Below are 24,126 nucleotides of genomic sequence, written 5' to 3' on the forward strand. Positions count from 1 at the left end.
GGTAAACTATACAGCCTTACAATACAATGCCATATAATTACTATATTGTCAAATATTTAATGTCATACAAAATATTCATAAGGAATTAAGTGAAAAGGACATGTAATATATGTTACACAAACACACATCACTGGAATAGTATACACCATAATTCCATATCCATTATCAGGGATTGGTCCAAAAACAGGCAAGTTATAGTATTTGAGTCAATTAGAGACAAAAAAAGATTTGCTTGGAAGACTTCTGGAAGTGATGGTCTTGAATGGATAAATCTGAGTAAAGGATATACAGGACTTCTTTAAACTGTTCTTGAGACTTATCGTATGTTTAAAAGTATGTCAAAATGAAACCTTCTAAAAAGTTTAAAGTGACTTAAATAGCAAGGGTATTTATGGGCTCAATGAGAAAGCATGCCACCCTGATCGTTATAGGCAAGCACCTACAACCTCAGGAGGAACCAGCATTAGGATGAAGCTCACACTGTGGGCTGTTGAGCAGAAAGACAGACAGAACCTAGGCATTTCATAAGATTGCTGAGCTGCTACATAAAGCCCATCCTAAAAAGCCCACCCCTCTGGACTTCTAGCTTTGGAGTCAATAAACATCCTTGAAATTTAAGTCAGCTTAAATTTTCTGGAACTTTTCATTTCAATATAATTAACATTCTACCTCATTTGTTTTACATCCCCCCTCACATGCTAGTGCTCTCTTGTGCGCTCGTGCTCTCTCTCTCTCTCTGTGTGTCTCACACACACACACACACACACACACACACACACAATCTTTGGAAACCACCTGAGAGAAAATTACATACATCACGCTCATCTCTTCTCCAAATATTAGTGTTTGTTTTTTTAAAAATAAGGACATGGCTTAGACGACCATAGTACAATTATCAAAATCAGAAAATTTAACATTGATCAATCTAATCCACAGTTTATAGTCAAATTTCACAAACTGTCCCCAAAATATGTCCTTTGTGGCTATTTTTCCTAACCCAGGGTCACTCACTGCATGTGCTGTCATATCTCTTTAGTCTCCTTTAATCTAGTAAATTCCTTGGCCTTTGTCTTCCATGACACTGACACTTTTGAAGAGTACAGGCCAGGTTTTTGGACTGCTTCATGCTTCCCTGGGTTCTACATACTTGACAGGAATATCTGCATATTCCTTCTGAATCCTGAATTGTGAATTCCTTCTGAATTGTATCAGAAGTGATACTGTGTCCCTTTCAGTGCAATAGGAGGCACATGATGTTGGTTTGTCCTAATACTAGCGATGTTAACTTTGATCATCATAGCAGACAGATTCTAAGGTGCCCTGTGATTGCCCCCCTCCTGATGTTCATGCCCTGTGTGACCCCTGCCTGAGTGGGGACAGAACCTGTGACTTGCTTCTAACCACCAGAATACAGTAAAGGTGACAGGGTGTTTTACAAGTATGGGGTTATGTTACCTAAGATGTAGATTCTGCCCTGCTGGAGCTTCCTCTCCCTTGCTGACTATGAGGATGCCAGTGGCTATGCTGGGGAACCCACATGGCAAGGAACCGCAGACAGCCTCAAGGAATTGAGGGCATCCTCTAGCCAACAGCCAGCAGGAAAATTAGGCTGTCAGTCCTACAATGGCAAGGACCTAAATGAGGCCAACAAGCACATGAGTAGGAAGTAGGCCTTCTGCCAAGTGGAGCCTCCAGGTAACCTGGTCCTCACTGACACCTGGATTAAAGTCTTACTGGACCCTGAGCAGAGGACCAGCAAAGCTATGCCCAAACTTCTGACTCACAGAAACTGTGATATAATCAATGTGTGACTGTTTTAAGTGGCTAAACTTAAGAAGGTTCTGCCAGATTAGTCCAGTGTATTATTTTTCCCTTTGAAATCAATATGTAAGTTCTGGGGAGCTCCTCTGAAACTATGTCAACATCATAGTCCTCATCAAATTTTCATCAGCTAGTCTTAATAACCACTGATGATTTTTGCCTAAACCAATTATTACTATGATATTTAGAAAATGATGCCTTCTACCCATCATTTCTTCCACATTTATTAGTTAGCAATCTAGTATAAAGAAGAATTTTCCCATCTCCATTTTTTAAACTCATGAATTATTTTATTCTGTACAGAATTAATCCATTGTCAATATTTATTCTTATGTTCAAGTATTCCTAGATTTGGCCAGTGGTAGCTTCTTCAAACTAACTCCTGAGTCCTTGTGACAAATCCTGTGTTGTTGTTGTTTTTTAACATATTGAGGTATAATTTACTTACCATAAAATTCACCTAATTAAAGTGTACAATTTAGTCATTTTTTTTGTAAATTTACAAAACTGCACAACCATCACCACAAACTTTCAAATGCTGATTTTGTTACCACTCCAAAAACAAACTTCATGTCCATTTGCAGTCATTCCCCTTCCAACTCCCAGCTCCAAGAAACCACCCATCTATTTTCTGTTTCTATAGATTTCCTTTTCTGGACATTTCCTGCAGATAAAATCACATAAAATGTGGTCTTTGCGGTCTGGATCTTGTTTACCTAGCATGTTTTTAAGGCTCATCCATGTTGTGGCATATGTTAAGTACTTTGTTCCTTTTTACTGGCAAATAGTTACCCACTGTATGAATGAGAATGTGTACTCAATGTTCTGTGTACTTCCTTGGTTCCTGGCCTACCAAGATGCCCTGGGCTCATCCTGGACTTCCTGCCCCAGTCCTAGAATCAGCCATTTCTCCAAGGAACATGGCTACTTGTATTGGGGAAGGCTATTTAGAAACCAAGATCTGGATAGCTAGGTGTGCTTGATGCTACAGGGGTGGCCCTGCTGCCTCCAGACCCTTGAGCAACGTGTACGTATGTTTCTATAAACACACACACGGATATACATACATATAGACAAGAAAAGTTGAGCTACTTTTTGCTGCTTGCAGTTGAAAACATCCTAAATGATACAGACAGCAACATCAAAGATGAGATAATAATCCCTTCCTTTCTCTGGTTAGGAAGGAAACAGCAGTGAAAAACAGATTAGACGTTTAGTTTCATCTGTTTCATAATTCTTGATACATATCCCTGAAAAGGCTTTCTTGAGCCTTTTGGCAGAGAAATCTTTTCCAAGCAATGACCCCAAATGCTTGATGTTAAATTTTTATTTTTTTACTTTTCTCTCTAGAATTTTGCATACTAGGTACAAAACGGTTTCTATTAAAATACCCCATACCCCACCCTAACTCCTATCAATTCATATAATCCCTATCAGTTCATTCTTAGTGAATAGTTAGTAAAGGGTAACTTCTCAGTCATGTTTTACTGTGACTTCACTCTTTGAGACTGTCATTCCACAAATACACTCCAAGTAAATGGAAAATTTTTAAATATTTTTGAGACATAGCCATGCTCAAAAGAAGATGAGCATTTCCATGGACCTGGAACAGAACAGAAAACAATAAAGGTCTGCATCTATGGTCTCCTGATTTCTGTATCCAGAAGCAGCCAGGAGTTAGGGTCTTGTGCACAGCTGGAGACACAGAATCAGGTAAGGCTGGGGCAAATCTGTCCTGCCATGAAATAAGGCTGATGAAAACGGCAAGTACCATGTAGCCTACAATTTGCAGTAAGGGCACTGCTCAGCGACTGAATCTATGATATCTCAAACATCACTGTAGGATAAGCGCTCCAAGCCACCAGTATAAGCCAGGAATAGAAGAACATCAATGCCCTAGTTATGCATAAAGTCTTTCCATGGGCATCGGGAGTTCAAAAACCCATTGACATTGTAGGTAAACATGTTACTATATTTGTGTGTTTTCTTTTGGGGAATATTCCATACTCTTCATCAGATTTTCTTTTTCTGTTTTTGTTTTTCATCATAGACCCCTATACAGTAAAGGACCACTGCGCAGTACACGTGTGAGGTAACACACTGTAAACCACACGATAGCCTCCAGATAGTATGTTTAGTTCCGTCCGTTACTTCTTCAAATGTTTGACTGTCAAACAGTTTGTGAGCATTTAGGAACACAGTAGAAACTAAGTCTCTGCTCACCTATCAGCGGGGAAAGGGCTGAGCCAGAGTAAAGTATTTTCTGAACAAAGCCAGAGCAGATCACGTCACTGCTCAGGTCTCCCGTAGCTGCACACCCATGTTCATAGCAGTACTATGCACAAGAGCCAAAAGGGGGAAGTAACTCATGTGACTACTAACACATGAATGGATAAACAAAATATAGTATACACGCGCAGTGTAATATTATTCAACCTTAACAAGGAAGGAAATTCTGATACACACTGTAAATTAATCTGGAGGTCATCATGCTAAGTGGAACAAGCCAGTCACAAAAAGATAAATAGGATCCCACTTATATGTGGGACCTAGAGTAGTCAAATTCACAGAGACAGAAAACAGAATGGTGGATGTCAGGAGCTGGGGGAGGGTGGGTGGGGAGTTGTTTAGCGGGAATAGGGCTCAGTTTTGCAAGATGAAAAGGTTCTAGAGATCTGCTGTACAACAACATGAATAGTAATATTTAACACTACTGAGCTGTACACTTGAAAATGGTTAAGATGATAAATTTTATGTTTAGGGAGGGGGTAGGGGAAAAGAAAGGGGCATTTATATGCCTACCTAGCTCAGGGCTACTCTCCTGGTCTAGCTTGTTTCCAGGGCTGCTCGCCTTACTAAAACAAGAAAATTATTTTCTCCCTTTAATTACCTGATTTTTATAATTAACAATCTAATGTTCCCTTTTATTAGTACTATACACATAATTAAAAGGCTGACTTACCCTCACACCTGCTGAACAATAGAATAAAACATGATTTTGTTAGGACATGCAACTTGCTTTTTACTTAGCTCAAGGTAAACAAATTTCAGAAACTATTTCAATTATCTTAGCAGTCACCTGATATAAGAACAGCACTGGATCTGACAGCTCCACTACCATACTGTAACTGTGACTCATGAAGTGGCTTCCACAAGAGTAAATTTCCGAGTTTCTAATTGCCTGAATAACTTGTGACAATCACAAGGTCCTGTTTCTTGAAAATGGATTGTGCTAATTCAACAATATTCATGGAAAGGCTTTAAAAGCAATAGCAGTTCATCTTTTTAGAACAGGCTGTAACAGCTAACTTTCCCTTACATCCTATATTTCTTTCAAGTCACCTTCAATAGATGTTTCTCAGCTCAACCTGATTTCACTTTTCTCTGCTAGCTGAAAACTGAGATCCCTAAAGAGACTAAATGTTATGAGAATCAGCTACCGGTGGTTCTTGAATTGTGGCCAGGCCCTAAGGCAATGAGCACAGCTCTGGCTCCCCCACCCCTCATCTAGCTAGTCATGGGACTGGACTTGGGTCTGGATGGCCGAATGGAACAGACTGCTACAGAGTCACTCGTGACCAGTAACAAAGCAAAATGTGTGTTTCCCGTTTTAGAGTTTTTCACCTCACTGCACCCTCCACCCCCCACCCCCCGACAAATACGCCCATGATGTCTCTTTTATTGTTTTCATATTACAAAAGCAAAACGTACTCATTATAAATCCTAAAAAATACAAGCAATGTAAAAGAACATAAATCCCAGGGACAGTCACTGTTAACGGTTTACTGTATTTGTCCTGTGCGTATTTTTTAATAAATATTGGAGCATTGGGTACCTCCTGAATCCATTCCATTGTGCCCTCCAAAACTAATGGTCCCCTGTATCTTCATCTTCTCTGAATGATCCCTTCACCTTCTTGCTCTCACCTAAATCTAAGTCTCCCCAGAGGGCAACATTGGTCCTGGCTGTTCTTTCTTTGATAATTCTCAACCCTGGGACTGAAATGGGGAAGATGTTCTTGCTTCCCCCAGATGTTTTCTCACACATTCTCCCTCCCTCCCTCCCTCCTCCTCAAAGCTCTCCAGGTTTGCCCCTTACATCACCAGTCCATATACATATACCTACTCTCCCTCCCTGTTGCTGTCATTTATAAAGCCTCCAATTATCCCATCATAGCTCGATTTTAGCTTCCAGTTTCCTGTCAGTCTCTTCTCTTAATTCTTGGGTGATGTTAAATGACCCTCCCGACACCAGAGCCTCTCACTTCTGTGAACTCCACTCCTGTAATGTTTCCTCCACCTGACCTTAGGCACTCCCTGTCACAGTAATATCCCACACTCCCTCACCAGCAGTAACCGAAACGTTTCCATCACTTCAATTTCAAGGATCCCTCTCTTTGACAACCTCCCCTAGCTTTCTGGCTCAATCCTTCTAGTATCTGACTCCAATACTCTTTCAACCCCACCAGGACCTACAATCCATTGATCCTATGTTCTTTCTACTCTCCCTCACCATTACCCTCATATTCCAACTTCTCCTTAAGAAGGTTAAACTCCAAGGTCCATCGTTATAATGATAAATCTTTCTGTTCCTTGCCTTCCTAGAATCTATGCAGTATACTTGAGAATATACATCTATTCTTTACTGTCAGCTAGCTAAGACCCTCACCATGATGTCCTTACTCCCCACTAAGCCTCCTGGATTTTTGTTAGAGATAATTCAAGACCAACACTTCTTTGATCCCTTCAAGTTTCTCATTTTTCAAGCATGTCTTTTCCTTCTTCTCCCTACTCCTTTTACTTACATGTGACTAGGAGCACTTCAAGAGTGACTAGCCCAAACAGAGAAGTGAAGTAAAATACACACCAGAAATACTTCAGCATGAACTAAAATAAAATAGTTCATTAATATTTTTCATTTTTTTTAAGTTTATTTATTTTGAGAGAGATAGAGTGCAGGGGAGGGGCAGAGACAAAGGGAGAGAATCCTAAGCAGGCTCCATGCTGTCAGCACAGAGCCCATCACAGGGCTGGATCCCATGACCATGATCCCAGGATCATGACCTGAGCCAAAATCAAAAGTCTGTTGCTCAACCAACAGAGCAACCCAGGTGCCCCAATAATTTATACATTGATCACATGTTGATATAATGTTTTAGCTATACTAGTTTAAGTAAAATATATTGTCAAAATTAATTCCTTTCTCCCTGAAAGAATTTCTTTCCTTGGTTTTTGTTTTAATAACAGGAGGCTGGGAAAGAAGATGGGGGGATACTACATGCAATTAAAAGCAGAAACTAAACAAAATTTCTGTAATGCTTTGAAATTACTACTTTGATCTTCACATGAAATTGAAATTTTTAAGATGACATTTTTCAAAGACATATATATAATAATAAAGTACACTTAAGTGGCATTAAAACACAACATTATCAGGGCACTTGGGTGGCTCAGTTGGTTAAGTGTCTAACTCTTGATTTCGGCTCAGGTCATGATCTCACAGTTCATGAGTTCGAGCTCTGTGTTGGGCTCTGTGCTCTCAGCTTGGGATTCTGTCTCTCCCTCTCTCTCTGCCCTTCCTGAGTGGGCATTCTCTCTCATTCTCTCAAAATAAATAAACTTAAAAAAAATACAACTTTACCACAATCTGTAAAAGTTCAGCAAGCTGTAACTTAATGATTCGTGCCTTTTCTCAGTGCCCTATACTTCAATAAAGTATTTACACCCATAATGTTAACACCACATAACTGTATGCACACCAAATAATATATGTTTAAGTAATCTTGCTTTGCTTGCTTCCTAAAATGTTAACAGAGTGAAATAAAGTACCCTCTTCCTTTCATCTCCTGCCTTAAGAAGTCAGAGTTCAGTAACAGATCATTTAAATACTGCTCCTTCCCAAAGGAATCTCCTTAGCAACATTTTACAGCTTGTCATGGGTTACAGAACTCTCTCCATCTCCCATTCTTTTTTTTTTTCCCTCCATCTCCCATTCTTAACCAGGCCTGTCTCCCTTCCAGAACAAAGAAATTTAAAACAGGAAACATAACTAGCTCTTTGAGTAGATATTTTAAAGTTTCGCAATCTCCCTCAATTCTTTTGCCAGCTCCTTCTCCCTAAGCATTCTGTTCTCCTCCCATCCCTTTCCTGCCCAAAGTCAAGTCAAGTCTGGTAAGATGGCCTCTCCTCTAATGCTACCTGGTAGTCCTTATTCAAGGCCATACATACTGGCCCAAACCATGAAACCCCAAGCCCATGTCACAAATACAGATTGTTGATCTGTTTTTAATTATTCCATTTCATTCTTTAACTTTTCTTTTAATTTTAGAGACAGATTGTGTGAGCAGGGGAGAGGGACAGAGTAAGAGACAGAAAATCTTAAGTAGGCTTCACACTTAGCGCACAGCCCAATGACCCTGGAATCACGACCTGAGCCAAAATCAAGGTCGGACGCTCAACCAACTCAGCCACTCAGGTATCCCTTCAATTTCTTTCTTGTGTAAGCTACAGAGCAGTAATAGATCAGTATATTTGAAAATAAAAAAGCATCAAATCATATAAATGATTGTCTTGCTCTTTTTTATTAGCTTGGTATTAACCACCTAATTTTATTAACTATGCATAAGGAAAAAATAAAATTCCAAGTTTAATAAACCAAAATGTATATAAATAACAGTTTAAGGAAATTGGTATTATTGCCTCTAGAGTAAAAAGGGAATATTTGTGTCCAAAACATATGCCAAATTAGAGCCAGTGCCCAGAGTCTTCCGTTTTATGCCCTACTCAAAAAGGTATCTTTTTCTCCTCTTTTTTCTGGAATAGACAGTGAAAAACAGAGGCAGCCATGGAAGTACAAGGAAGGACCTCATCTCGCATCAAAAAAAAAAAAAAAAGAATTGAGATTCACATTCATATAATCAACATGATCACCAATGCAAAATGAAGAGGCTGTACATCATGGTCTTTCTAATATGACTTCAATTACTTATAAGATATAATGGAAGGAGACACATTATCCTATTCCCAATCATCTACTCTCACCCACTACCAGCTTCTGTCCCATACCCACTCACTACCCAAGGAGAGTTTTATTTTTGCCAGCCCAGATTCTAAGCTGTCCACAGTATAGAATGGAGACTAGCAAGAAGACACAGGATCAATGTCAAGGAAAAGAAGACAGGAATGGGGCAAGGAAAAGGACATCCCCTCTGTGATTCTGGACTCTTCATTTAGAGTGGAGAATCTTGGTATTAGCTGATGTGGAAAGAACAAAGGGCAGAGAGAAGAGAAAATGACAGAACTCCAGGAAAAGTGGGGTGGGTTGGGTGGCTTTGTTTGAGGGTAGGAGTAAGAGGAGAGTTCCAAAGTAGCTACATGGGATGAGGAAATAAAAAAATAAAAAAAATTTTAATGTTTATTTATTTTGAGAGAGAGAGAGCACATGCATGCAAGTGGGAAGGGGCAGAGACAGAATCCCAAGGAGGCTCAACACTGTCAGCACAGAGCACGACATGAGGCTTCATCTCATGTATAGTGAGATCATGACCTGAACCAAAATCAAGAGTTGGATGCTTCACTGACTGAGCCACCCAGGCCCCCTGGAAAAAAAAAAAAAGAAATTTAAGGAAATTTTGATAATTTTGTGGTGTTGTAACCTATAAGATAAATCCACTACAAGATCCTTTGAGAGATACGTTTTAAATACTTCTGACTGCTACAACTGTGTTTCTTTGCTACTCTGTTGTAGCTAGTGGGCAAGTGTTTGAATTCAAAAACTATGGGAAGAAGCGAGTGAAACTGGCAAGAAGCAAGTGAAACTATGGCTTGATCAAACAAGCTCATGTTCTGATCTCTTATTCTGTTATGTTGTATCATGTGCTACTTTTTGTTAAGATTACTAATAAATCAACAATTCTTTTTAAAAAATATTTTATAAAAGCAGTACTCTAGCAACATATCAATTCTTGAGGACAGCACTGCATTCCCTATGCTTAGCACAGAGTCTGTAAATGGTAAGTGCTTGACAAATGACGTCCGAATTAAGTCAAGTTTTACTATTTGTACCCATAATTCCTCCTCCCTTTCACAACTCTTTTCATTTACCTAAGATCTCTATTTATCCATGAGAATTTCCCCCAGATAATAAATTCAAATGAAAGAGCAAGGGGCTTATTAATTACCCACAGTTGCAACAGCCACAATCTGCAAAACTGTCAAAGAACTTTTCTGTTGAAGAAAAATAAGCAGTCATGTCAGATAAAACCTCTATGATTAAAAACATGAGCGTTCAACAAGTCAGTCACAACTCCTAGTTTGAAAGCCATCTATGCCTTTTAACTTTATATTCTAGAAAGTACTCTTGCAATAAAGTTGATATTCTACATATAAAATGATCCTCAGGGGAAACCAAACACAGCCTCAATTTCAGTTACAATGGGCCAAACTGAAGTCTGTTTCAACACACATAAAATTTACATATCTACTTGAAATATAAATTATATAAATATTGTCCCAAAAGTCTCTGATTTAACATTCAAACATTTAAGTATTCTCTCATAAAATTGATTTGAAATAAATTTTTAAATACCCTCCAACACTGAGTTCCATAAAAACAATTTTTAAAAAGGAAAGAGCAAAAAAGATGAAGTAAAAGGTATCCAAATTAGAAATGAAGAAAAAAAGCGATCTCTATTCACAAGATGACATGATCTTGCACATAGAAAATCCAAGGGCATATACTAAAAAACTACTAAAACTAATAAATGAGTTCAGCAAGGTTGTAGACACAAGATCATTATACAAAAATCAACTGTACTTTTATTTTTAAAGTTTATTCATTTATATTGAGAGAGAGAGAGAGGGAGGACAGGGGAGGAACGGGGGGTGGGGGGGGAGAGAGAAAATCCCAAGCAGGCTCCACTTTGTCAGCACAGAGCTCCAATACGGGGCTCAAACTTGTGAACCATGAGATCATGACCTGAGCTGAAACCAAAAGCCGGATGCTCAACTGACTGAGCCACCCAGGCACCCCTCTACTTTACTTCTAAATACTTGCAATGAACAATCCAAAAATGAAATTAAGATAACAATTCCATTTATATTAGCATCAAAAAGAATAAAATACTTATGAATATATTTAACAGTGTAAATGTAAAACTTATGCTCTGAAAACTACAAAATATCATTGAAAAAACTGAAGAACATCTAAATAAATGGAAAGACACCCTGTATTCATGGATTGGAAGGTTTAGCACCATTAAGAGGCAATACTACCCAAAGCCATCTAAAGATACAACACTATCCATATCAGAATCCCAGCTAGCTTCCTTGTAGAATTTACAAGCTGATTCTAAAGCTCATATAAAAATGCAAGGCACCCAAAAGAATCAAAATAATCTTGAAAAAGAACAAGTCTGGGGGACTCACACTTCTGGATCTCAAATCTTACTACCAAGAAGTGGAAATCGATGAAGACAGCATGGTGCTGGCAGGACAATATAGAACTGAGAATCCAGAAATAAACCCACAGATCTATGGTCAACTGATTTTTTACAAGGGTGCCAAGACTATTCAATGAGGAAAAGAATAGTCTCTTCAAGAAATGGTGTCAGGACAACTGGATATCGACACATAAAAGAATGATGTTGGTACCTTATTCACTTCATATTAAAAAAATAATTGGAAAATGGATCAAAGACCATCAAAGTATAAGAGGCAAAACTATGAAACTCTTAGAAGAAAACATAGAGGTAAATGCTCATGATCTTGCTTTTGGCAACAGACTCCTAAGATACCAAAACAAGCAACAAAAGAAAAAACAGACACGTTAAAACTGCATCAAAATTTAAAACTTTTGTGCTTAAAAGTATACCATCAAGAAATGAAAAGAAAGCCCAAAGAATGGGGGAAAATATTTGTAAATCACGTGTCTGATAACGGACTTGTATGTAGAATATATAAAGAACTACCACAACTCAACAATAAAGAGATAGCCCAATTTAAAAAGAGGCAAAGATGAACAGAAAAATGTACAAATAGCCAATAACCATGAAAACATGCTCAACATCATTAATCATCAGGGAAACACGCAAATCAGAACCAAAACAGATGCCATTTTACACCTACCAGGATGGCTAGAATCAAAAAGGCAGATAACAACAGGTACCAGTGAGGATGTGGAGAAACCCAAACCCTCAGATACTGCTGGTAGGAATGTCAAATGATGGAGCTACTTTGGTAAACAGTTTGGCAATTCCTCAAAGGTTTAAAACATGGGGCTACCAGTTGACCCAACAATTCTACCCTTAGGTATACAACCAAGAGAAATAAAAACTTACATCCACACAAAACCTTACACAGGAACCTTTATAGGAGCATTATTCATAATGGCCAAAAGGTAGAAGTGATTCAAATGTCCATCCACTAATGAGTGGGTAAACAAAATATGGCATATCCATATAGTTGAATATTTATTTTTTTATTTTTTTTAAAAATTTTTTTTCAACGTTTATTTATTTTTTGGGACAGAGAGAGACAGAGCATGAATGGGGGAGGGGCAGAGAGAGAGGGAGACACAGAATCAGAAACAGGCTCCAGGCTCTGAGCCATCAGCCCAGAGCCTGATGCGGGGCTTGAACTCACGGACCGCGAGATCGTGACCTGGCTGAAGTCGGACGCTTAACCGACTGCGCCACCCAGGCGCCCCAATATAGTTGAATATTTAGCAGTAAAAAGGAATGAAGTACTGATACATGCTATAACACAGATAAATCTTGAAAACATTGTGCTAAGTGAAAGTCAGGCACAAAAGACCACATATCATATAATTCACTTATATGGAATATCCAGAATAGGCAAATCCATAGAGATGGGAAGTAAATTAGTTGTTGTTTGGGGTAGTGTAAGGGTACTAGGGAATGGTGGATGATAGCTAAAGGTACTGGATTTTCAGAGGTGACAAAAATGTTTTAAAAGTGAGTGTTGTGATGGCTGCATAACTCCGTGAATATACCAAAAACCAATGAATACACACTATAAACGGGTGACTTATATCTGTGAATTATATCTTGATAAAGCTCTCACTTGATAAAGCCCATCATCAAAAGACATTAGGGAACTGTCACAACACCAAGTAAAGTACCTAATTTTACTGATAATGGGTTTTTTTACACTTTTTTTTTTAACATTTTTATTTATTTTTGAGACAGAGAGAGAGAGTATGAACAGGGGAGGGTCAGAGAAAGAGGGAGACACAAAATCTGAAACAGGCCTCAGGCTCTGAGCTGTCAGCACAGAGCCCGACGCGGGGCTCGAACCCACGGACCGCGAGATCATGACCGGAGCCGAAGTCGGCCGCCCAACCGACTGAGCCACCCAGGCACCCTTTTACACTGTGTTTTATAGTATCTGCCAAATACAGTAAAAATCTCTACCAAATGGAGGGATGATGTCAAGAGACACCATCCTGGGGGCGCCTGGGTGGCTCAGTCGGTTGAGCGTCCGACTTCGGCTCAGGTCACGATCTTGTGGTCCGTGAGTTCGAGCCCCGCGTCAGGCTCTGGGCTGATGGCCCAGAGCCTGGAGCCTGCTTCCGATTCTGTGTCTCCCTCTCTCTCTGCCCCTCCCCCGTTAATGCTCTGTCTCCCTCTCTCTCAAAAATAAATAAATGTTAAAATGTTCCTGAACATTACAGCAGTACACAATATATGCTCAATGATTAAGTCAACTTTGTTATATAAATATGGGAAGACGTCTAAAAGAATAAACAGCCATTACCAGTAGATGGTAGGGTATGAAGTGTTTGTTACTTTCGTCTTCATATCTTTCTGCAATGTTTTAATTTTTAAAGTGAATATACATTTCTACAAAGAATAAAGGTACTTTGAAAAAGGCAATAAAGGGGAGCCTGTGTGGCTCAGTCAGTTGAGCATCTGACTTTGGCTTAGGTCATGATCTCGCAGTTCGTGGGTTCGAGCCCTGCATCAGGCTCTGTGCTAACAGCTCAGAGCCTAGAGCCTGCTTTGGACTCTGTCTCCTTCTCTCTCTGCCCCTCCCCTGCTCATTCATAATTCTCTCTCTCACTCTCTCTCTCTCTCTCTCAAAAAAGCAAACATTAAATAAAAGAAAAAAAAACCAATAAAAAAATCTAGCCCCTTCCCACCTTGATCTATCAGCATTGTAGTCTCTGTGCTGAAAAATACTGTTTTATTTTATTAAAAATTTAAACTTTTCATTAAGGCAGATTGATATGGCTCCCTGATAAGGCAAATTATAATGAAAACCTTCTACTCTATTATCAAAGTACTTACAGGTGCTTCAGATTCCTATAGTGTAAACTTTCTACTCAGTCAAGAATACTATGTTTACTCTCAGATAATCTGAGCTATTCTGAAATCCTCTGCCAGACATACATATATAATTGTTATTGGTCTTCAAATATAGTAAAAACTATACAAAGGAATACTACCTGTATAAATTTTGTATCCTATGGTCAAACCACGTATTAAGACATCTATGACTACAACACAGAAAGACATTTTGGTAATAAATGTTATGAGAAGAGGGAGGGTAGAGGGGAAAGAGGCAGGAAGAAAGAAAGGCAAGGAAGGAGGGTGAAATGAATTTCAAATATAACAAGTAACTAACATAATATGCCAGTAGCTATCTGATGACACATGTAATCCAAATGAGATTATCTATTTATCACACCATTAAACCTCACTACTAACCTCTACTAATATTCATACTCAGAAGCAGCAACTCAAAGGTAGACACAATTTACTCTGCAGACACACAAGCTAATTTCCAAACCATTTAAGTTGAAGTCAGCCAAAAGGCCATGTAAATTCAGGCATGTTTGGGGTTTTTAATCCAAAAGCACAGCAAGTAGAGTGTGAGCAGCCTTCCCATTTCTTTTGGTCTACTGACCAAGGAGAAAATGCTATTGTTACCTGCAGTTAATGGAGCTTATTCTTCCAATCTTTTTATAGAACATATATCATTATTTTAACTTCTTGTCATGCAATTCCATTTATAAAACCTTAAAGTAAGGTTTAAAATCCACTGAAAGAACAGATCTGACAGTAATTGTCTTTTTGTTTCTGCTTTAAGATTTAATTAGTTTGGTATCAAATACTAACCTCACAATCATTTAAACAAGCTCATTATGCAGCTGTAGTTATGCACAAATGCAAATATTTTCATAAAAATATTACAGCTGATCCTTGAATAACATGGGTTTGAACTGCATGGGTCCACTTACACTGTGATTTTTCAGTTAAATACAGTACAATACTGTAAATGTATTTTCTCCTCCTTATGATTTTCTTAACATTTTATGTAACTTACTTTATTGTAATAAGACAGCATACAACGTAAAAAGGATCTGTTGGTAAGGTTATTAGTAGTTAACTTTTTGGGGAGTCAAAGTTGCTCAAGGGTTAACTGAACATACTTCTTCAACTTACATTTTTAAGTTACTTTTGAAGTTAACTAAGGGCTATCAAATGTCAATTAAAAAAGGCATTACTCATCCCACGGTCACCATGGGTCTGCATGAACCAGAGATGAAATCAAAGGGCAGTGGGCTGATTTAGCTAAACACAAAATGGGCAACTTTTAAATGTTATACTCTGTGTTAAAGCAGCAAACTCCCACATACTACCTTTGGCAGTTTATTTTAGGCTGCTCAGGAAACATAAAAAATTTTCATATAAACCTGTTTGTGTCAAAAACTGTATGTAATCAAAATGGAGTAAGTCCAAGGCACTAGCTCTGATATATTTGGGCTCCCCCACAAAGCAGACTAATTCTAGTTAGTCTGGTTTCCCAGGAGGTTCAAATATATAGAACAATTCTTGAGTCATTCTGAGTAAGTTAGAATCAGACTACTTCACAAATTACTACACTACAGAACTCTATGTTCGTCTAACCAACAGGGTTGAAGGTTCAGGGACTGCAACCATTCCTTTGCCCAGTTTACATTGAGCAAGAACACAGTCCCAGTTTACGTGGGGCAGGAACACAGTCCCTGGCTACACAATGCCAGGAACTGTAGTCACAGGTAAAAGACACATACAGAATAAGGAGACACAGCTATTTCACTGTCCCGAATGGGGCTCTAAACTAATTGCCAGCATTATGTAGATGCCTTACACTGCAGATAAATAAAGGCTGGATAAAGACAAACAAATTTAAGGCGAAGGGAAGTGGTTCTGCAACACACTGGCTATATGGCCTTGGGCAAGTTACTTAACCTCTTTATACCTCAGCTCTCATTTCTAAAATTTGTTTTTAAGTTAGTTAAGAGGATAAAATTAATGTCTACAGCAGTACTTGGCATACAGTTAGCTCTAAAGTATTTTTTTTTTAAGATTCAATGTGGGAATGAGACAGAATAAGTATTTATGTACAGTATATATCAACTCTATTCCTAAGATGTGAACATGAATCTTTTATAGTTTCCCACAGTAAAGATTACATTTTCCTGCTCCACTACGATTTTTATAAACTAGCTTTATCAAGATTAAAGTACTGGCAAAACTTTATATAATGTTTTAACCTATTCCACTTAAAGCAGCTAATCTACCAAGGGAACAAGAGGATTGTTCTAGTTATTCATTTAACCTTCTTCCCTGCTAAAGGGAAAGGGCCTCAGTGCTTCATAGTTAGTGGTGGTTAATAGCAAACAGGGATGTGATAAAATTTGGAAAGCTGAAAACAACAATAAAAATGCCTCAATTAAAATACTTGAAAAATTCAAATCCTTTATGTTTTAGCATTAAGTGCTTAGCAATTTTCTTCAAATATAAAAGTACAACCCACAAAATTATTTAAATAATGGCAGTAGGAAAAACTTGTAAAATGGGTAAAAGCTCCCTCAAACTGTGGAACATAACTGCCTCTTAGTACCCACAGGAACAGGTCAGTCATCAAGAGTTTATAAATGACCAGGCTGGGCTGTGAGCACTTCTAAAGAGGGAGAAGCAGGGGTAATGTACTGTTGAAATTATATGCCGTTCTCAAAATGAAAGGACAAAATACAGATCAGTGGTTGACAGAGGCAGGGAGTGGGGGAGGTGAGGGAATGACCACCAAGAGCCACTGGAGGAGTTTGGGGAATGACAGAACTTGATCGTGGAGTTGGTTAGCACAACTTAATGTTTCTCAAAACTCAAAGAACTGTAACTGAAAAGGGTAAGTTTTACTGTATGCAAATTATACCTTCAAAAAATGGAAAAGAGATACAGGAAAAAATTAAATTGCCTATTAAAAACTTTGCAACGTCTTTTAAAACAAACTATATGAAAGCATTTGGGTGGCTCAGTTGGTTAAGTGTCTGACTTCAGCTCAGATCATGATCTCATGGTTTGTAAGTTTGAGCCTCACATCGGGCTCTCTGCTGTCAGTACAGAGCCTGTTTCAGATCCCCTGTCCCCTTCTCTCTGCCCCCTCCCCCACTCATGCACACTCTCTCTCTCTCTCTCTCAAAAATAAATAAAACATTTAAAAAAATAAAACAGGGGCGCCTGGGTGGCGCAGTCGGTTAAGCGTCCGACTTCAGCCAGGTCACGATCTCGCGGTCCGTGAGTTCGAGCCCCGCGTCAGGCTCTGGGCTGATGGCTCAGAGCCTGGAGCCTGTTTCCGATTCTGTGTCTCCCTCTCTCTCTGCCCCTCCCCCATTCATGCTCTGTCTCTCTCTGTCCCAAAAATAAATAAATGTTGAAAAAAAATTAAAAAAAAATAAAATAAAATAAAAAAATAAAACAAACTATATGAAAGATTTCCCTTAATGAGTTCAAATACTGGAAAACACTAGTATAATCAAGTACACTAAAGAAATTTTCCAAACAGTGAGAAATAAGGTACAATACTTGATATTTTAGAAACATTAAGCTATACTGAGGTACAAGATCACATGAAAGTTGACTGAACGCCTACTTACGGCCTCCTTGCTTTCTCTAAACTCATACTTTTGTTTGGTTTTTCTGAATACAGGAAAAGTATTAAAAAGAGAATTGTAAGTAAAACTAGAAAACAATTCATAATATGATTTCTACATACTATAAAACCTATTAAAATAACATAGTTGAACACTTCGAGTTATACGTCCTGATGATGTAAAGGGATTCTGCTTTCCCTAGCAGTCACCTGAGGGTCCTAGTAGTCCATGAGCCTTGCTCAGGAAGATGACTTTCTCTGTCCCAGGAAACTATACACCTCCCAAGCTACATTCATTAAGCCAGGCTAAACTCTGTATTCACCCATCTCTCAGATGAGGAATCTTGAGGCCGAGAAGTGAAGGTAAAGGGTGGAGCCAGAGCTGGGCCCAAGCACAAACACCCAACATATGGGCTCCTGGGGCGTGAACCTGCACTGCAATGTGGAGCAAGCAATGTGCTACGCCACCTTATCCAGGGCCCTTCACAGTTCCACTCGCCTACAACTTGTTAGCAGCCCTTACTTTGGTCTACACTTAATGCCAGAGCGTGATGAGCATTTCCTCTCAACAGAAGACCAATGAAAGGGCAAAAGAGGCTCTAGCAATCACCGTTCTGATCCAGGATAACCTCATTCTCAGAAATGACCCTGTCATCTCATGGACAGAAAAGACTGGCTTAAATCCTTATTATCAAGGATTCCCTCATTTCCCATGGTCTTCCTCAAGACTGTGGTTTTACTGCTCTCAGCCTTCAATTCTGTTTCTCAGGAAAAAATACCCACTATAACCACACTGCAGAGCCCAGCAGCTCTCAGACTGTGACCCTTTTACACTCGAAAAACTACTGAGGAATCCAAGGAGCTTTTGTGTATGTGAGCCATAATCTACCAATATCTCCTGTATTAGAAATTAAAACTGAGAAATTTTTTAATCACTTAAATCACTGAAAAATATTAAATATGTTAATATAAGTAACATTTTTATGGGGGAAAAAAACTCTATTTTCAAAAAAAAAATAATGAGAAGGGTGATACTGTTTCACATTTTTCTAAAACTATTGAAAGTCATGCTTAATAATAGCTGGCTAGATCTTGCCTCTGCTTTTGCGGTGTGGTATGTCATAGGTGGCCAAGGAAAATACCACTGTATCCTCAAGAGAATCAAAGTAAATAAAAGGGCTGGTAATGTCTTAGTATTACTTCAAAAATAGCTGGATCTTGAAAGGGTGTCAGGAACACACACCCCCACCCCCGAGTCCTCCCACCACACTTGGAGAACCATCATTCTAGTCAAGCCAAATGTAGTCCTACATCTAGTTACAGCATATATCCACTCTCTAACTTGGATTCCAGCCTATTCCCTCCTGCTTCCTTACCACCGCAACCCCCCACCTCCCCAAGTACCATCGTTCCTAAAAAACAAAACTTCCTACTTAAGCTGTACCCTCTTTCTCTCAAGCCACCAAACTTCTTGAAACAGTTCCCATTGCCTCTACTGTTCCTTCATTTTATGATTTTAATAAATAAAGTAATACATTAAGACATTCTAATTTTAAAAAATTCAAACACTATAGATAAATCCCCACCCACAATTCCAGTCTCTTTGCCAGAGGAAGCAACCACTGTTACCTCTAGAAAATACCCCAAGTCTATTTTGTAAACTAAATTAATCAGATTGATCTTATCTTCTTGTGATTTTTTTCCTCTTTAAATGATTATTAAAAATCCTGAATGAGAGCTCTGTTTAGATTCCAATGCTTCTGGTTACCCAAGGTGTAGGTCAAAGAATAAGTGCTACTAATTAGGAGACAATGGAGATAAAATGAGTGATGTTCCTATACAAAACAAGTACTAAACAAAATGCTATAACCATTCAGATTTTATGGCAATACAACATAATAAGACAGAATAATGAGACTTTGACATCTTGACATACATAGTGTCTCCAGGGTTTGTATAACATTTTCACATATATTTGCTCTTTAAAATTTCACAACCCATGAAGTTAATAGGAATTATGATTAACATTTTACAGATAAGATAGCCAAAGTTCTGGGAGAAAAAAATTACTGCTCAAAATTACATACCCAGAAAGACACACACCAGAAACCACAGAGAGAAATTTTATCTTCTGACTCCAATCAAGCCCCACTTCTTTGTATTACTCAAAAATTCTCACAATAAAAAAAATTTTTTTTATTACGTTCTTGCCTATTTTTTGAGCTAATTTGGAAAAAAATTATCTCTACTCCCAAAGCTGAAGACACAAAAATAAACCATAGGGGCATCTGAGTCAGTCAGTTAAGCGTCTGACTCTTGATTTAAGCTCAGGTCATGATCTCACAGTTGGTGAGTTTGAGCCCCGAACTGGGCTCTCTACTCATGGTGCAGAGCCTGCTTGGGATTCTGTCTCTCCCTCTTTCTCTGCCCCTCCTCCGCTCACACTCTCTCTCAAAGTAAACATTTTAAAAAATAGTAACTTCTGAATGCAAAAAAAAATTATTTTTGCTTCTTTATTATACAATACAATCCCTTAGAAAGCTTGCATTTTACTTAAAATAACAGTTGAAATTTACTAAAACCTACAACAGTAGACAGGTTATCAAATTAAAAAAAATAACTTCTTAAATCCTTTATTTAGTCATTGCCATTAATAAATACCCAAGATTCCTAATGTAAAGATGTACAGTTCCTAAAAAGAACACCACATATACATACTTCATGGATGCTACCCTTATATTTCAGTGTTACCCTTGAAATTCCTGCAAGGAACACAGGGAATCACATGGAAATTCCTTAAAATTCACAGTCAGAATTTTGAACTAAATTATTAAAAAGTACTAAATCTGTTTATACAGATAACAAAGCACTTAATTCATTATTAATCTTACTAGAATACTGTTTCCAAGCCCCTGTTTTTTTCCTACACCAAGACAGGTCCAGAGGATTCCAACACATTTAAATGATTATGACACATCAGATTGGATTATGAAAAAAACTGAACTTAAACTATTTCTTATTAAGGGCTCTGAATCTTAGTATCTCAATTTTGCAAATAATAACATGGGAAAATTTTAAAACCATGATTAAACTAATCTTTTTAACACACCCTAGACTTTTAAAAATATGGGCAAGGAGTGGGGCGCCTGGCTGGCTTAGTCAGTGGAGCATTTACCCCACATTGAGTGTGGAGATTATTTAAAAATAAAATCTTTTAAAAATATATAAAGAAACAATATAACTGATTTTTCTCCACATTTTACTCTTCTTAAATGTAAAAGATATACACCTGCTCTCAACATATCCTTGTCAGAAGGCCAAAAATCCATAGTGATAGTTCAATACTTAAATTAGTCTAAAGAACTGCAAACCTGCTTTACTAACAAATTTTTGAGTGTTTCTCTTACCTCTGTCTCTGTACAATGTGAGTATCCCAATTTACCTGTAATAAAAATACAAAAAGTTACTTTCAAAGGATTTTAGCTTTTTCATACTGATAAAAATATCTCAGTTACTCTGGCATGGCTTCATTATATCTATGAAAAGCTATGCAAATAAAAGATGCTAGAATGACCAAACATTGTAGAATTTGTTTAAATAGGACCAAAACAAAGTAATAGAAAGATGGGAAGAATATATTCAATCATAATAAGATCTAAAACACACACACATATTTAATATGCATATATACAAGTTAATGAAAGTAAAATAAAAATATTTTTATCAAAATCTTAATTTATTTTAAAAATATCTTAAAATACGTTAAAGGTATTTAAAAGGTACCTTTTAAAATCCTCTAAAACCTTCAAAAAATCTTTAAAGACTCTTGGGCTTCTTTCCAAACATATATTCCAGTTTAAAGGTACAGTGATCATTTCAACGTTTATTTATTTTTGGGACAGAGAGAGACAGAGCATGAACGGGGGAGGGGCAGAGAGAGAGGGAGACACAGAATCAGAAACAGGCTCCAGGCTCTGAGCCATCAGCCCAGAGCCTGACGCGGGGCTCGAACTCACGGACCGCGAGATCGTGACCTGGCTGAAGTCGGACACTTAACCGACTGCGCCACCCAGGCGCCCCGGTACAGTGATCATTTCAATGAAAGCATAAATGTCTTAAACTAATAGTTTCTTTAATACATGATGGTTGTTTTTCTTTGATTAATGATTAGACAAAACCACATAATTAACTTAGTAATTTTTCCAATAGAGGATCACCTAATCAATAACTAGAATTGAACAATATTTGGCTGCAGCAACATTTTCTCTTCATCACTGAGACTGAACACCAAGGAACATGTAAAATTATATATTTCTTTCACTTTGGATGAATAAAACATACTTTTTCAATAAAAAACACCTATCTTAAAGATCACTTAAGTAGTTTTAACAAAAAGAACAGGTTACACATTTATATTGGGTACTAAAAAATGTAATTTCCCCAGTCCACACATCTTAAATCTCATTGTCCTCACTTCAAACATACATTAATCTCTACCTCCTTTCCTCCAATAACATTATCCTTCCCCCTAACTGCTTCCTCTCTCCAGGCTATGACCCCCACACCTAGCCCTAACCCACAGTGGTTGTTCCATCAGTCTGTGTTTTTTCTTTAATGCTTAATGAGAATTTATACACCTTAGAGTTTATGATATCACACACACACACACACACACACACACACACACACACACAAAACATAATGTTTTTTATGTGCCTCCTGACTCTTAAAATGAAAAAACTGAAACCCACAATTTCTGATGACCTAATAATCCTAATGTGAAATATTGGCTGAAATTGAGACCAGAAGATAAGTGACCACAGGTTCTGTGAATTAAAAATGATTTACGAGCAATAAATAAAGATTACATGAACATACAGATCAAATGGGTTTAATATATAAAGGTTTTACCAATTTGACAACAAACTTCATATATTGAAAAAATATATATATAAAGGTTTTATATACTATGGTTTGATAAATACATAACTGTTATTTATATATTCATATATTGTTACATGAAACTGTATAATATAGAATTTTATATATATTATACAGTTTTATGTATATGTATATGACTGCTCAGAACATCAGTGCTTTTGGTAGATTAATTATCCTTGACTCCTACAGAAAGGGTGATTAACTTAACCTAGCAAAGTATTGTGAACAGGAGCAGCTCAAAGAAAGGCACAGACTACCTCTCAACAAACATTTAGAGTGTCTAGGGAAGGGAAGGGGAGGGGAGGGGAGGGAGGGGAGGGGAGGGAAGGAAGGAGGGGGAAATACAGTGTTAAGACAACTATAACAGAGAACAAACTGTTTGAAAGTACATGGAAGTACATCTTCAGTATGACAGATTCTTAAGGTAAAGAGAATTGCAAAGAAATCTACAATTTTACGTAGAAGGTTTGTTGTTGGTAGTATAGTTGGTAAAAATTTTTGAAACTATTTTGTATGTGTTGTAGCACTGAGCAAATAAATACAGTGATATTGCTGGGAATTATGAACTGAGGGAGAAGGAGCATACAATCCTAACATGTGGGAAGGAGAGGAAGAGCCTGTGGTGGTAAACTGGAATTAGAGGTATTATCTAACTTCAAAAAAAACATACTCCTTAGCTTCTCTTCCAAAAGAGGGAGAAGCAATAGTACCCCATTTTGCAAGAGCACACCTAGCCCATTCTCCCTCAAAGGAACCAGGACTTGGGATTGGCTGACTCCACAGATGGGACAGAGAAATTACAAGATCAGCTGGAACATCTTTTTCCACCAGAAAGTAATGAAGTACTCAAAGAATGACAGAGTGATGTCAAAAGGACTTGTGAGTCCTATGAAATAAGATTTTTTTCAATGACCTCTATTATAAAACTGAAAATTATTTCCTATTTTGGTGAGAGTGCACAACCACTTCTGTTTATTCAATATGACCCAGTGACTAAATCATGCAACTACAGAAATGTGGTTAACTACGAAATGCTTGACCACCTACACTATTCTGCCATCCAAATCCCTGCCCAGACTCTGACCCAGGAATCAGAAAAATCCTAATTACATGACAGCAGAGCTAAAAGGAACCTTGGAAACGATCTTGCCCAATCCATTCATTTTACCAATGAGTAATCTGAGCCTGAGGAGTCAAATGACTTGCACAAAATGACAGAGCTAAGAGTAGACTCTAAGGCTCCTGACCTTTGTCATGACCTGTCCTCCATTCCCACTTGCAGTGGCCACTGGGGTTAGGATAGGGGATTGCAGAGGTGCTATCCCAGCTACCTACCAATTATAATACTGTATCTGGGGAAATGGGAAAATGTATTCCTCAATTTAACAGTTGGAAACTGCTAGAGTAGCAACCAAGAAATTTTCAT

At 37.9% G+C, this 24,126-nt stretch overlaps 1 protein-coding gene across 6 annotated transcripts in view; it reads right to left on the reverse strand.

The window, feature by feature from the left end:
* The window catches only part of SPIRE1 (spire type actin nucleation factor 1), a 203,493-nt gene that overhangs the window by 158,401 nt on the left and 20,966 nt on the right, over positions 1 to 24,126 (reverse strand). For all 6 annotated transcript variants that reach the window (XM_040479443.1, XM_040479444.1, XM_040479445.1 and 3 more), the window contains exon 2: positions 21,167 to 21,201. In XM_040479443.1, coding sequence (XP_040335377.1) covers positions 21,167 to 21,201 — 35 coding nt within the window. The remainder of the gene's footprint in view (positions 1 to 21,166; positions 21,202 to 24,126) is intronic.

Source organism: Herpailurus yagouaroundi, unplaced genomic scaffold, assembly GCF_014898765.1.
Source record: "Herpailurus yagouaroundi ecotype Mexico unplaced genomic scaffold, PumYag 142, whole genome shotgun sequence".
NCBI lineage: Eukaryota > Metazoa > Chordata > Mammalia > Carnivora > Felidae > Herpailurus > Herpailurus yagouaroundi.